The sequence below is a fragment of the Meleagris gallopavo genome, chromosome 23 (genome assembly GCF_905368555.1).
Source record: "Meleagris gallopavo chromosome 23, MGAL_WU_HG_1.1, whole genome shotgun sequence".
NCBI lineage: Eukaryota > Metazoa > Chordata > Aves > Galliformes > Phasianidae > Meleagris > Meleagris gallopavo.
This window is the reverse complement of record NC_139426.1, coordinates 6,457,074-6,471,642: the sequence shown is the minus strand read 5'-3', so window position 1 is coordinate 6,471,642 and position 14,569 is coordinate 6,457,074. Positions and strand designations below refer to the sequence as shown.

The window sequence follows — 14,569 nt, the reverse complement described above, 5'->3', positions numbered from 1 at the left end:
CCGGCCCCGTCCCGCGGCGCACCGACACACGGGGGTGTGCGCGCATGGGGGGGGGCAGGAGCGCACGTGTGCACTCGGCCAGACGGACGCACGCGCTCGTGCGCGCGGTTCCATGTGCGCTCGTGCACGGCCTTGCGCGCACCCCCCACTTCCACGCGCGCACCCCGCACGTGCTCCCTCCGCTCCCCCCCCCCCCGCCGCCCCGCGCTCCCGCCCCCCGCACACCCCCGCCGGGCCCCCCAGACCACGCCCCCTCCCGAACGCCACGCCCCCTGCGGCCACGCCCCCTCTCCCGCTCCACCAATGGGCGCCTCCCCGCGCCGTGCCGCGCTCGCCCCCCGCGCCGCCTCTTAAGCCGCTCCAATGCCCCCGCGGCGGCCGCGCGACATCGCTCTGCTGCCCCGCGCCGATCCGACGCCCCCGGAGCAACATGGAGAGCGGCAGCAAGGTGTGCGGGGCCGGCGGTGGGGGGAGCCCGGCTCGGAGCGGCAGGGGAGGGAAGGGAGTTATGCAACGCGGAGCGGGGGGAGCGCGGGATGAGGGAGCGTGGAAAAACCCCAACGCGCCGCCGGGATGGGGGGTGGGGAGGGCAGCGCCGCCGGGATGGAGCTTAAAAAGGGTAAAAAATAGGGACGGAGCGCCGAGGGGAGGGTGGGTACGGAAATAGTTCGGGGTTTGTTGGGGGAAAGCAGCGCGGAAAGGTCGCCGTGCGATTCCCCTTCTGGGCTGAGCCGAGTTGGGGCCGGGAAACGCGGAGCGCTCCGGTGCGGCGGATCCTCGATGGGGGGGGAACGTGAAACTGACGCAACTTTTTTAGGAGAGGAAGAGAGCCGATGGCGGCGGCGGCTGACGCTGTCCCGCGTCACCGAGCGGCGGATCCCCTATTGCTGCTCTTCTGGGGTCCGCGGTAGCTGCCCCTGCGATGGGGGTGGGCGGGGGGGGCTCTGCTTTCCCGACCCCATTCCGGACCGGAATGGGCTCTGTGGGTTCAGCTTGTGCCGTGCTCTGATCCGCCTTTGCGCGGTGGTCCCGGGCTGTGCTGGTTTGGGGGTTGGAGGGGTGAGAGAGCCGTTCTTCGTGCTCGGGGCTTTGCGTAACAGAGCTCCGCGGGCTGTTCAAGCGGCGATCCCGCGCTTGGGAAAAGCCGAGACATCCGTCCATGTCCCCGGTTGACCTCACTGAAAGAAAATGTAACAGAGAGCGACGGCGCTGACCCATTTTCCTTTCCGTCGAGGAGGCCTTTCAGCAGCAGGAGCCCCCGAGCAGGAGCCTCCGTGGTGCCGCGGGGGGGGCTGTGGGGACCGCTGTGTCCCCGCATTGCTGTGGCTGAGCCCGGTGCCACATCCCGGCCATTGCCGACCCCAAATGGGATCTGAGCGCGGTCGGTGCTGTGCTGTGCTGGGGGGGCTGCGAAGTCTCCGGGCAGAGTTATTTTCTGCTGCCCACTGCTGTGCTCCCATCGCCCCACAGCCTCACTCTGTGACCTTGCTGGTGGCCGCCGGGGACAGGGGGGGATTTACTGCACTGGGAGGGATTTGTGGGATGCCGGGTCCCGTGGGACTGCAGTGCGTGGTGCTCCCGATGGCCGAGGGCGTGCGACAGCCCTGCCCCTATGGGAAGTTCCAGTCGAGATTTCTGTGCCATTTCCATCTTGGGACTTCTTTATTTTGGTTTTGTCTTAGTTTTTGAGTTGTTTGGAGGATTATTTGCTTCTTCATCCCGTAGTGCTCCCAGCTGCTCTCCAGTGCTCCATGCAGGGCGCACACCCAGGTGTTGTTCCCCGGCTTCTCTGTGCAGCACGCAGACCCTGTGCCCATAGAGGGCACGGGGACAGGAGCTTGGTCCCGCTGAGGGTTAACAAAGCAGTGCTCTCTGCGCAGCTTGACGAGAGTTTCCCACGCCAGGCGGCCACTAGAAACTGGCTTTCTTTTTTTTTTTTTTTTTTCTTCCCCCATGTTGAGCCTCTCCTTTCATGGCCAGGCTCTGTGCAGCACCCCTCATGGCCACTGACTCACGGCTGCCTGGGACCACGTCCAACAGTTGGGCTCCTCCTGAGCACAAATCCCATGATTTCTGCTGAAGTGTCTCACTCATTCAGGACAGTGAGTTAGGATCACTCTGGTTGGTTGGTTGTTTGTTTGATTTGGTGAACATTTTCCCTGCCTGGTGCAAGCCGGAGACTTTCAATCCTTGAATGCAACTGAGGCTGCGTGCCCCACTTCTTCCTCCTAGACCCCATGCAAATGCAGTGCTCTGAGCAGCACAGCTTCCTGCAGCACATCCCAACCCCCTGCCACAGAAACCCTTTGGGGGCTGCCAGCATCTTCCTGGAGCAAAGTTCATGGTGGCAGCCGGCAGGCAGCGCATTCAGCTCCTCTCACTCCCTTCCCAAAGCCTTCCCTGCCAACACAACGTGTGACTCACCGACGCTTCCTGCTCGTCGTGACATACGTGGGACCGATGGCACGCATTGCTAGACGTGCAGACTGGTGCTCGCCGGCCTGCTCCTGCTCTGGGAGAGCACTTCACTGTGTCAAATGGGTTTGGAATCGCCACCTTTGGGAGGGAAGGAAGCAAAGCACAGAGCGTTGTTTGCTTTTTTAGGTGTTGATTTGAGCACAGGGTGCTTCTTGCGTGTGCTGTGGTTGCACAGAGGTCAGCGCTGGGAGAGGCGGTGGCACCACATTCTGCTCTTAAACTTGTTGGCAGTGCTGCTCAGCCCACTCTCACCCCGTGTTGCAGCTCTGCAGCCTGGTGCTGAGCTCCTTTTGCCGTGGCTGCTGGGAGCTGGGCTCGCTCTGTTCAGATGTGTTGAACAAAGCCAAGTGCCCAAACCTCCCCGATTCCCTGGGAAGCCAATTGTTGCGTTCAGGCCAATCCTAATTAATGAACTTAATTAACGGCGTGTTGGCTTTATTTCCTGAGGCAGCCTGGGGTCCCGTTGCTGCTCTTCCCACTGAACTTCCTAATTCCTTGTTATGGCCGAGAAGGGCAGGTTGGCAGGGGTGCCGGTGAGCTGCTGCCAACTGCTTCGTATCACAGTGTGCACCCCTCGGTGTGTCTGTGTTCCCATCCTTAGGTGGGTCCTGCAACACCAGGCGTTGCTCTGTGCTGGAAGTGCGCAGGGCTGCACCTCTCTCGCTTGCTGGGCGTGTAGCAGGAGCTGGGGTGGGGATCCAGGGAGTGATGAGCAGCAGAGGGGTATGGGGGAATCTGTGGGAATGCCCAGCGCTGGATGGCTGCTGTGCTGGGTCACCTGTGGTTTGGGGACTTGTCTCAAGTGCACTCGGTAATCACAGAACCACAGAATGTTGTGAGTTGGATGGGACCCGCAGGAATCCCGGAGCCCAGCCCCTGGCTGCACACAGCAATGCCCAAATCTGACGGCTGCAAGCAGTCTCTGAGTGCTCCCAGCACGGGGCCATGCCCACTGCCATCTGCGGCAGAGCGCTTCCCTAACCCCCAACCTGACCCTCTGGGTGATAGCAGAGGGGAAGCCAGCAGGCTGACAGCTCTGGGGATGGAAGCAGGGGAAGTGGTCAGTCGGAGCGTGGCATGAGCTGAGCTGCTGGGGTTGTGCCAGGACAGCAGGGGAGGTGCCCATGCAGGAGGCGGATGGCTCCCACAGGGCGCTCACTGATAACCCAGAGATGGGTAGTGGCCAGCGGGAAGGAGGAGGAAGGCTGCTGTGGGTCCTGGGGCTGCGTGCTCCCGTGAGGCCCCTCGAGCCCTGGAGAAGGGGCTTTAGGTTCACGTGAACGTCCCTAAGCTGCTTAACCCACCCTGGGAACTTCAATCCCATTTCTCGGGGCACCGAGGCTGGGCTGAGCAGCGGGGAAATCTCCTGCCTGGATAATTGGGCCATTGATGGAGGTGTCCAAGTGCTGGCCTGCCCTGACCTTGCTCCAAGACAAGCCTCCGATTGTTGCCGAGCTTAAGCAGGAGAAAGGGGAGGTGGGCGAGGGCTTGCCAAACAGCCAGAGGCACTGAGGTGTTGGATAATTGCTGGGAAACGATGAGCTGGGCTCTGACAATGCTTTGTTAGTGGCAGGGCATCCTCACGCGGTGATGGGGTGGAGGTGTGGGGTTGACTCCAGGTTTGGGTGGCTCTGCTGCCCTCGGTCAGTTCGTGGGAAGCGCTTTTTGCCCCAGATCTGAGAGAGCAGGGGTGCAGAGCCTTATAGCACAGCCCAGGTGCTTGGGAGAGAGGCGGAAGCCACGGGCTGCTGCCATGTCCCCAGGAACGGAGGCAGGGACGGGCCAAGCCAAGCAGTGCCGAGCCGGGGACGTCGCGGTGCGCTCGGTCTGTGGTTATCTGTGCCTCTTGGCACGTGGATGTGGTGGTGCGTGCGGTCATGCCGACAGGGCTGTGCTTCTGGCCCCAATCAGGAGGCAACAATAAGAAAATAAATAAATCCCTGGGACCCCAAAACGGCGTCCGTCGTTCTGTTTGTTGTTCAGCCCACGTGTGTGTCAGGAAACCGTGAAAGCTGGGGAAAGCAGGGGTTGGGGAGGGGGGGGAGGGCTTTCCCTTTCATTTCCTCGAGGGCTGCGGGGCGCACATAACCCTCTGCTGCTTCTCTCTGCAGATGACAGCTCGCCTGATGCTGGCCGTGGGAGGAGCGGTGCTGGGCTCGCTGCAGTTTGGCTACAATACTGGTGTCATCAATGCCCCACAGAAGGTGAGAGCGGAGCGGTGCTGGGTGTAAAAACAAACACACCTCCATCCTGCCTTGTGCATCCGCCCTGAGCCTGGCCGAAATAGTACATCCTGCTAGGAAGCTTACCGCCCTAATGGGATTTGTTAAGGAGCTATTTAGCTCTTGTGTTCCTGGGAGAATTAGTTTCCTTTTTGCTTACTGTTTTGCCGGCTGTTCTTGGGAACTACATGCCTGTGCTTGAGAGGCTCTTGGGGTGGGTTGGTGTAACTTTTAACCTCAGCCTTAGCAAAGATTTTGGAAGCTAATTAGGATCTTGGTCCTGTCGAGCAGTGACTCCCTGCTGGGCGGCCGGGGGAGCTCCGGTGGCTGAGAGTCAGAGTCCGGACACGAGGCACACCATGAGAACTGCAGCACTTTCTCTGGTGTGGCTTTGCTGGGCGAGCAATGGAGGAGTTTGGGACAAGTCAGCCTGGGAGCACTCACCCACACGGCCCCACAGGTGCAGATAACAGCCCCGGTGGGCTGCCTGCGTGGGGAGGGGCTGATAATTACTGCTCCGGCAGAGGCTGTGGGATACCGCTGGGTTGGGGTTGCAGGAGCTGCCCAACCTCTTCCAAAAGAAAGTGAGGTGCCCCCGGCCTCCTGTGCCTGCCAAGCCTTCACCCTGCCCCCCCCAGTCCTCCACCCCCCTCCCCCACCGGCTCCAGGTGAGGGCTGCAGGAGGGCAGGCACCCGGCGCTTCCTCTGCCCGCACCCTTTCACCGCGGTGGGGGGATGCCCAAGAGCTGCCTCAGCCTTGACTCAGCAGGCGCCGGGCGGTGGCGGCCAGGGAGGGGGAAGGCAGGGCTGGCCGTGCTCTGGGTGTGGGAGCAATAACTCACCTGGGCTGTGGCGTGCCGTGCTCTATCCCGCTGCCGGGACCTGAGCCTGTCCCCCAGCTGCTGGGCTCTGTGGGGCGGTGGCGGTGGTCACAGTGGGGCGAAGTGAGATCCTATACCCTTCCCCCAAAGGGAAGCTTGCATTACCAACTAATCGGGGTCTTAAAGGGTGAGAGTGTCATGATGCTTGGGGGAGCTGATATGGGGGGAGGGGGGACTCTCCGCAGCCACCAAAGGCCAAATGTCCCCAGGAGGTGAATGTGTGTTTTGGGACAGACGAAGCACAAGCTGTGTGCAAAGGATGAAGAACAGCACTAGGAATTTGCTCCTTCCTGTACCACAGTTAGCAGGAGCCAGGACCCTTCTGTGGCCAGGCATCTGGTGGGGATCTGGGGGCCCTGAGAAACTTGGGCTCCCCTGAACTGCCTTTTGAAGTTTTATGGCCCTGGAAGTGTGAGCTCAGAAATTCTCTATTGTGCTTGTAACATGCCCTGGGCAAAGCTCGGTTGCCAGGGCAAGGTGTTGAAAGACAAACTGGGCTTCAGCTGCTGCTCTGCTCGAAGGAACTGGCTGTTCCTGGGCTGTGGGGAGAGCTGAAACATCCAAACCTCCAGTGCACAACCCCGAATAATTAAAACTCCAAGGCAGAATTTGTGCCATGAGAGGATTAATCCTATTACTGGTGGGATTGGTGGATGGGCTGCAAGGTCTTCTGACGTTGCATTGGAGCACAAACAGCAGCGTGACACCTTGAGCACTGAAAAATGTGTGAAGGGGAAAAGACTCTACGCAAAAAAACTTGCCAAACTCTGCATGTGTGGAAAGAGGAGTCCTTTTAGTGGAGGCGAGTGGCCTTGCCATTGTCTCCAGGCACCTCAGCCCACCTGTGCTGGCTGATGGACTTTATGTTGTGTGATGGGCTCTGCAGGGCAGGGGCTGGGGAGCACTGTGTGCCTCATGCCTGAGCCAAAGTGCAGCGGTAGGAGCAGCGTGGTGAGCTGAGGAGCCCTGTATGACATCTGCTCTAATTTCCCTATCCCCAAAGCCCTGCGCAGGGCGGCTCTTGATGCACTGCTGAGTGCTCAGGGACCTCGGGGAGCAGACGTGCTGTAATTACTGCATTGCATCAGTGCCCTACCTGCCTGCCTCGGTGCCTGGGACGGGGATGCGAGTCACTTCCTTACGTCTCTATCTTCCTGGTGGCTGCAGGGGCTGCTCTGCAGCCTGCCCTGCTGGCCTCCTGCCGAGCGGGTGTGAGCGCATCCCAACTGTCCTGTGGGGTCTTCCCTTGGAGCAGCACCAGATTTGGGGGGAAAAGCAGACAGATGTTTGGCAAGGGATGGGTAAGACCTTCTCACAGGATGTGCTCCCCCATCTTACAGAGCCTGGGGGATGGTGCCCAGCTGTGCCTTCAGTGCTGGGAGCTCTGCTTCGTGCAGACCTGTGGCACACAAAGGTCTGTGTGCTGTTTCAGTTTCCCGGGGCTGTGCTGGGGGTGAGCCTTCCAGCAAACTTTGGGATGCAAAAGAGCTGGGGAAGCACTTTGGGATGCCCTCTTACTGCAGAAATTGTGCACCAATCTCTTGGCTTCAGCAATGCATGCACACATGGTTTGCTTGCACCCATTCCCGGTGTCCAGCTGCCTCACCAAAAAACAGCCAAGAAAGGGACCTTTCTTGCTGCAAGGGCTGAATGCTGGTTTTGTGGTCCTCCCAATATAGTCCATGCTGCTGAAACAGCTGCTTGTTCCTTGCGGGGCGGTGGTAGAGGTGATGCGTGGAGGGGATGGTGTGAAAGCAGGTGAGGGCTGGTGAAAACACCCATCTGAAACGAAGCGGGGGAAGGAGGAAGGCAGGGAGGCACAAACAGCCTTTGCAAATTGTAATGCCCCCCTCGTTCTTCCTCTCCTGTTAAGCTCAAAAGGGTTTTTCATCCCCTCCCAGCAATCGGCTCACGGTAGGGTTCCCCACTGGCTTCTTTTGCACAGGGAAAGGGGCTGGGAGGAGGGATTTGGAGTGCTGTTTGTTTGACCCCTTGGGCCTTCACAGTGCAGGGAGGAGCAGCAAAACCACAGCCCAGAGGAAGCCGGGCTTGGCCAGCTCTGGGGCATCGGCCATCACTTGAATTCCTCTCTGCTTCTGGGGAAGGCAGGCAGGCAGGAATTTGGTGCGGCCTCTCCCAGTCACGTTTGTCTTCCCTGTGAGGCTGTAAAGCAATGAATCGGGGCTGCTGGTGATAAAAATTCCACTTGTGGTGTTCTGGAGAAGATCCTCTGCAACCTGATCCAGCTTTGTGTGGAGCTGCATCCCAGGTCCCATTGCAGGCCCTATTTTTAGCCCACATCACGCTGGTGCGTTCATTACATAAATTGTTAAATAACTGCAGCCACTAAGTTCCTGCTAGAGAAGGCAAGCTTATTGCTTCTCTGCCCAGCTTGAGCTTTAAACACAGCTTCCCTTCAACCATCTTCCTCCCTAACGCAATTTTCAGGTGTCTAATAATCAGGATTTGGAGTTTCAGGCCCTCCTTTATCATCTGGGAAGAGAAATCAAGATCTTGAAGGATGAAACCTGCTCTTTGCCCTGTGCATGGCAGGGAGATGGCAGCTCCAAGTTGTGCTGCTGCGTGCAGCTCAGTTAAGGCAGTGGGTTTTTCTCTTTTTCTGGTGCGTGCTCCAAATGTAGTTACAAATGTTTTGGTGACCTTAGGTAGGGAGAAGCCTCAGGACCCATCGCTTTGTCAAAGAGCTGCATGAAGCCCTTCCTCCATGTGGCCAGTGGAGCTCCCTATTAGTAAGGACAGTGTCGGGGCCCTTATTTCTGCAGGGCACACGTGTTGCTCTGGGAAGGAGCTAGCGTGGCTCTCGCTGGCTTGCTTGGAGCTCTCTGGAAGGCTGTGTTTCTTTAGAAATACACAGGGACCCAAGCAGCTCTTGCAGCCCTGCTCAGCCCCTCTCTCTCGCTGTATCCCTGTCTGCCTGCGGTGACCCGAGGACGGCCCGACCTTCCTGCGATGGCTTTGGAGGCGTTTTGGCAGCGCTGAGCCTTGGCAGGACGAGCCCAAACCTGTCTGGCTGCATTTTCGCTGCGCATCCCGTCAGGTTTCCTCCCAGATCCGAGCCGTGCTATCAGCTTGCTGCCAGCCTGCAGCTGGGTGGCTCCCAGCTAGTGGAAAGCAAAGGAGCACTGGGTTTAATGGGAACGTGCCGGCAAACCAGGGCTTGCTCGGTGACACATTGTCTTGTGATGGGGAAGAGATGGGCCAAGCCTTGTGACTGAGGCTTGCAGGGCGGTGGGGAGCTGCCCGCAGTCTGTAGGTGGCTGGGCTGAGGCTGAGGAATTCATGGCACTGGTGATGAAGATGAAATCTCGAGCAGCAGGAGTGGAGGAGGACTTGCCCAGCCTTAGCAGAAGGGTGCGTGGGTAATAGCTAGGGAAAGCTTTGAAGGGCGCTCGGCTCTGTGCCCACGCCAGCCTGGGTGTCAGCAGTGAAGGTGCCCTGCTGCCAGGCAATCCCAGCCTCCTTGTTTGTGCTGCAGCACCGAAATCATGGCAGGGTTGCTGCCCCAGGTGTGGAGGTACAGCTGCCTGCGGGGAGGAATTAGGATGGCAGCGGCTGTGATGAGGCCAGGAGTCTCACTCCTCACCGAAACTGGGAATGGGAATTTCAGCCACTGGCGGAGGATGTGAGGCTCGACAAAGTCCATCTGAGCAGCCGCATGTGGCTGTGGTGTAGGAGTTATGCCTGGGCTGACACCAGGCTGTGCAGCCAGGGCTGGAGCCTGTGGTGTCTGCTCCACTTCAAAGCGAGCCTGGGCAAAGCTTTGCATCCTGCAGCTGGTGAACCCTGCCCTACGGTGCCAGGGCGGTGGGAAGGGCCGCAGTGTGCCCGGACCAAGGTACCTATGTTGGGCTGTCACATCCTTCCTGAGCTGACAGTGCTTGGGGTAAGGTGTGCTGGGGGCTGTGCTGCATTCACCGCTGCAGTGGGATGCTGTTGGTGCCGTGGGTCTGGCCATATGCTGCTCTTCCTCAAGGAAATGGTGTGTGTTGGGGCAGGCTGTGAGCGTGGACGTGCCCAGCCCTGCACAGCACAGCCCTGTAGGCAGATGTACCTGAACCTCTTGGCGTGATACAGCCTTACCCTGTGGTTTCATTTCTACCCCCTTGCAGGTGATTGAAGACTTCTACAACCGCACCTGGCTGTACCGATACGAGGAGCCCATCAGCCCTGCCACCCTCACCACTCTGTGGTCCCTCTCTGTTGCCATCTTCTCGGTTGGAGGCATGATTGGATCCTTTTCCGTGGGACTCTTCGTCAACCGCTTTGGCCGGTGAGCACCAAGCGTGTGCCACCTCCCCTGGTGGCAGAGCCTGGCTCTGGGGCTCATGCCTTGCTCATGAGACCATTCTTCCACCCTCTGTAGCTCGTTACTGCCTGTGCTGGGAGTTGGCAAGCCTTCTTTCCTGGCCTCCCCAAGGCTTGGCCTGCTGCAGAGCTGAGCCCTCTGAGCGAGCCAAAAGCGTGTAGTCTGTCCCTTAATAGCTTCCCTGTTGGCCTTTTCAGAGTCTGCTGTTTCAGCTAAGCGTGTATCAAAACGGCACCGTGTTGTGCTCCTTAGGGCAGCATCTGTTTAACTGTCTGGCTGTCACGGGGGAGCATCAGCCTTATTCTACCCAACTCTGTGAGTGTCTCTGCTTCCCAGCGGTGTGTGGCCATGTGCCTGCACTGCCCTGAAGGCTGCAGAGACAGATGGTGAGCCCTGTGTGGTGCTTACGCTTCAGCCTTGGATGCTTTCCTGCATGGGGAATGACTGTGGACACCTCCCTCATGCATAAGTGTTGGCGTTTGGTTTCACGTGGCTAAACAACCCCTCCCAATACTCCCTTCAGCCTGATGTTCTCATCGCGTTCCCTCCTTGCCTCCACAGACGTAACTCCATGCTGATGTCAAATGTCCTCGCCTTCCTGGCCGCCGTCCTCATGGGCTTCTCCAAGATGGCTTTGTCCTTTGAGATGCTCATTCTTGGCCGCTTCATCATCGGCCTGTATTCCGGCCTCACCACTGGCTTTGTGCCCATGTACGTGGGCGAGGTGTCACCGACCGCGCTGCGGGGCGCGCTGGGGACCTTCCACCAGCTTGGCATTGTCTTGGGCATTCTCATTGCACAAGTAAGTGCTGTCCAGGGGGTCTGTCTGTCTGCAGCACTGTTTCTGGACAGTCAGTGGGTTGTTGATGCTGCTGTGGTTTCAAGTGGCCCAGGAGCATTGCTCTGTACCTCTGTACAGCTCCTCTGGAAGAGCAAGGGCTGGAGAGATGGAGCAGGGCTCAACAGGCACAAGGATGAGATAAGATGTAGGGTTTGAATGCCCACCATGTCTATAGGCTACTTGGACACAGCATGGTGCTCTGCCCCTCTGGTAGGCACGCTGTGAGGCTTGAGTGTCTGTGTATGCCCCACAAAGCAGAGCTGGATTGGGCTTGCAGTAAACTGGATTAAAGGAGAAGGGGAGACTCTGCAGCACTGATGAGGCTCAAAACTTCTTGTTCTCAGGTGTTTGGCTTGGACTTGATCATGGGAAACGAGTCGCTCTGGCCGCTTCTCCTGGGGTTCATCTTTGTCCCTGCCCTGCTGCAGTGCATCATCCTCCCCTTTGCCCCTGAGAGCCCTCGCTTCCTCCTGATCAACCGCAACGAGGAGAACAAAGCCAAGAGCGGTGAGTGACTCTCATCCCTGGGCTCATCTTGCCGTGCATGGGGCCCTCAGCCACTCCTGACCTGGACTCTCTGTCCCCCCTCAGTCCTCAAGAAGCTCCGAGGCACGACAGATGTCAGCAGCGACCTGCAGGAGATGAAGGAGGAGAGCCGGCAAATGATGAGAGAGAAGAAGGTCACTATCATGGAGCTCTTCCGCTCTCCCATGTACCGCCAGCCCATCCTCATCGCAATCGTGTTGCAGCTGTCCCAGCAGCTCTCAGGGATCAATGCGGTGAGTGTGGGGCGGGGACCCACTGTGGGTCAGCTTGTTCCACCCAGCCACAAGAGCATGGGCTCTGCTGGGTGCAGTGTACACGGCTTGTGGGTGGGTGCCAGCCCCAAGCTGAGGCGGCTCCTTTCCTCATGGCACATCCTTTCTGTTTGTAGGTTTTCTACTACTCCACCAGCATCTTTGAGAAGTCAGGTGTGGAGCAGCCTGTCTATGCCACCATTGGCTCTGGGGTGGTGAATACAGCTTTCACCGTTGTTTCGGTGAGTTGAGGCCTCCACCTCGCCTGAGAGCTTTGTGTCGGGCTGGTGGGCTTTGTGGAGGTGGGGAGTGGTGAGTGTGTGATGTGCAACCTGAGGAAGTACGTGCAGGTAGGGAGGGAGAAGGGAGGAGGAGATTTTCCCCAGCTGGAGGTGCTGACAGATGTCTTCCCACCTGACAGCTCTTCGTGGTGGAGCGAGCTGGACGCAGGACCCTTCACCTCATCGGCCTGGCAGGGATGGCAGGGTGTGCAGTGCTCATGACCATTGCTCTGACGCTGCTGGTGAGTGGTGGGGGCTGGGGGTGGGTGGGAGGGAGGATGCCCTGCACACCACTGCTCACTGTGGTGGCTTGTGGGGAGATGGGGTTGGAGATGAGGAAGGATGTCCTCTCCCCAGGGATCTGTGTGATCTTCTCTGCAGATCTCTCTTGGGGTCCCGGAAACGCCATTTCCAATCCAGAGAAACCCCATGGCTTCTGCTAGCGCCGTGCTTGTCTGCAGCCTCACCTGTGCTGGCCGCACACTTTGTCGATCCCTATGAGCCGCACTCACTGACCTGTTTTCTCCTTCCTTTGGATAGGACCAAATGCCCTGGATGTCCTACCTCAGTATCGTTGCCATCTTTGGGTTCGTGGCCTTCTTTGAGATCGGTCCAGGCCCCATCCCTTGGTTTATTGTGGCAGAACTGTTCAGCCAAGGCCCTCGTCCTGCTGCCTTTGCTGTTGCTGGGCTGTCTAACTGGACCTCCAACTTCATAGTGGGCATGGGCTTCCAGTACATTGCGGTAATCATCTCCTGTTCTCTGGGGGAGTGGGTCTGGGGGTGTGTGCAGGCAGCCTAATATTACACCAGTTGGATTATGAATATAGACAAGATTCCTGAGCCCTAAAACCTGTATTAGGATTGTGACATGGGTTTGCTTTCAGATTGGTATGGGAAATGCTCCTAGGGATGAGGCATAGGGAAGCCACGTCGTGGAGCAGGCTGGCACTGTTCTTGAAGCAGTGGGTAGGGGCAGGACGGTCACTAGATGACAAGTCCCTCGGGTGGGGAGGGCACAGGCTGCGGTGCATTGCTTCGTGCCTGGCACTGGTGGGTGGCTGCACTCTGGCAGCCCCAGAGGGCCCCAGGCTTTGCCGGCTCTGTCCACGCACTCACTCCTTCTTGGCGCTCTCCTTTTCAGCAACTCTGCGGCTCCTACGTCTTCATCATCTTCACGGTGCTGCTAGTCCTCTTCTTCATCTTCACCTACTTCAAGGTGCCGGAGACCAAGGGCCGGACCTTCGATGAGATCGCCTCCGGCTTCCGTCAGGGGGGTGCGAGCCAGAGCGACAAGACCCCGGATGAGTTCCACAGCTTGGGTGCTGACTCCCAGGTCTAACCAGCTGCGGCGCGTCCCGTCTCCTCCGAACCTCCTAACTTCTCTCCTGAGTGTTTTTAATACTTGTACAGAAACGAGGAAGGAGGGAGCGGGGGGTCTGGGCTCTTCTGCATACGCTCCTTCTCCAGACTCCCCCACCGGCCGCCTGGCTCATCAGTGACTGACTGTATTTTTGCTAGGAACGATTTTAGCTGGTTTCAAGTCCAGGATTTCAAAGCCGATAGATTCAGCAACAATGACTAATGTTTTAAAACCAACCAAGCAGCGTCCTCCAGCCTCTGCGAGCAGGAGGGTGGCTCCCTTTTTAATGAAGAGATAGGTTATTTCATGCGAAAAATCACGTAGAGGAAGTTTTTAAAGCTGGAAACTTTTTTTTTTAACATTCTAATCATAGAGAATTCGTGTAATTTGATTAAGTCTAAACCAAGAATTTTTTTTAAAGTTATTTTTTAAAGCAGTCTAAGATTTCAACCCCCCCATTGGGATGGTGGATGGGGATTCCTTGCCCTCCGGGAGCGCCTTGGGGCAGCACTGAGGATGAGAGGTGTGGGCACAGCCCTGCTCCTCTGCGGGTGCCGGAGCGGAGCGCTTCCCCTGGAGCAGGTTGGGGAGGTCAGTAGTACTGGAGCAGGTGGCAGAGCACCGTCTCCCCTTGTGCAGGCTCCTGGAACAGCTTCTCACCTTTCTGAGCAGAGGGCTGCGTGCGCTTCCTCGCCTGGATTTCATCCGTTCTCGTGCTGGCTGTGCGCTCGGGTGGGCTGAGATGGGAGGGGAGGGGATCTCTTGGTGTATTGTTGGCAATATTTGCCTTACTGGTCAACCGTGGCACGAAGTGCTGGCGGAGAGGAGCAGGGGTTCAGCAACAGCACAGAGCTGTGGCCTCAGCCTTCCGCGGCACCACGCTGTCCCCCGGAGCCCCGCGGAGCCGGGAGCGGGCGGCGGTCCCACGCTGCAGCACACCTTGCCCATCGTCACCACATGGATCCCAGAGTCACCGAAAGTCACCACGCGGATACATACATTTCCTGCTCTGTGTATAGACTGGAAGATATTTATATTATATATATTTTTGTTCAATGGTGTTAATAGTAGACGTTAAGTTATAGTGCTTCTGATTGACAAGGAACTGTACTGTAAATATTCTTGGAGTATATTCACAGTGTATAATGTATACAAAAAGGTACAGATGCAAAGGTTTAGTCTCTATAGCAACTCTAAGGAAAGCTTGTACATGGTTAGGATGACTTTTGTATAGTTAATTACCTGCACTGTAGTTGTATCTATTGCACTGAATTTTAGTCCTTAGTATATTAAAAACAAGAAATACTGTCCTTTTAAAACAAAACTTAAAAAAAAAAAAAAAAAAAAAAAAAACCACAAAAAGCAGCCCTTCTCCCCTGA

General features: G+C 57.6%; 1 protein-coding gene across 1 annotated transcript; it reads left to right on the top strand.

The window, feature by feature from the left end:
• Window positions 1–293: 293 nt before the first annotated feature.
• Window positions 294–14,551, top strand: SLC2A1 (solute carrier family 2 member 1). Its single transcript, XM_085242161.1, has 10 exons — window positions 294–448; window positions 4,590–4,682; window positions 9,712–9,872; window positions 10,470–10,710; window positions 11,094–11,256; window positions 11,341–11,528; window positions 11,684–11,788; window positions 11,968–12,069; window positions 12,368–12,571; window positions 12,971–14,551. Exons 1-10 carry the CDS (start codon window positions 431–433, stop codon window positions 13,166–13,168), a joined length of 1,473 nt encoding a protein of 490 aa, XP_085098287.1. The 5' UTR covers window positions 294–430; the 3' UTR covers window positions 13,169–14,551.
• Window positions 14,552–14,569: the final 18 nt, after the last annotated feature.

Coding starts and splice junctions, on each gene's coding strand:
- SLC2A1 (XM_085242161.1), top strand. Junction 9,873..10,469: donor TTCGTCAACCGCTTTGGCCG/GTGAGCACCAAG, acceptor TTGCCTCCACAG/ACGTAACTCCATGCTGATGT. Junction 11,529..11,683: donor AGCTCTCAGGGATCAATGCG/GTGAGTGTGGGG, acceptor TTCTGTTTGTAG/GTTTTCTACTACTCCACCAG.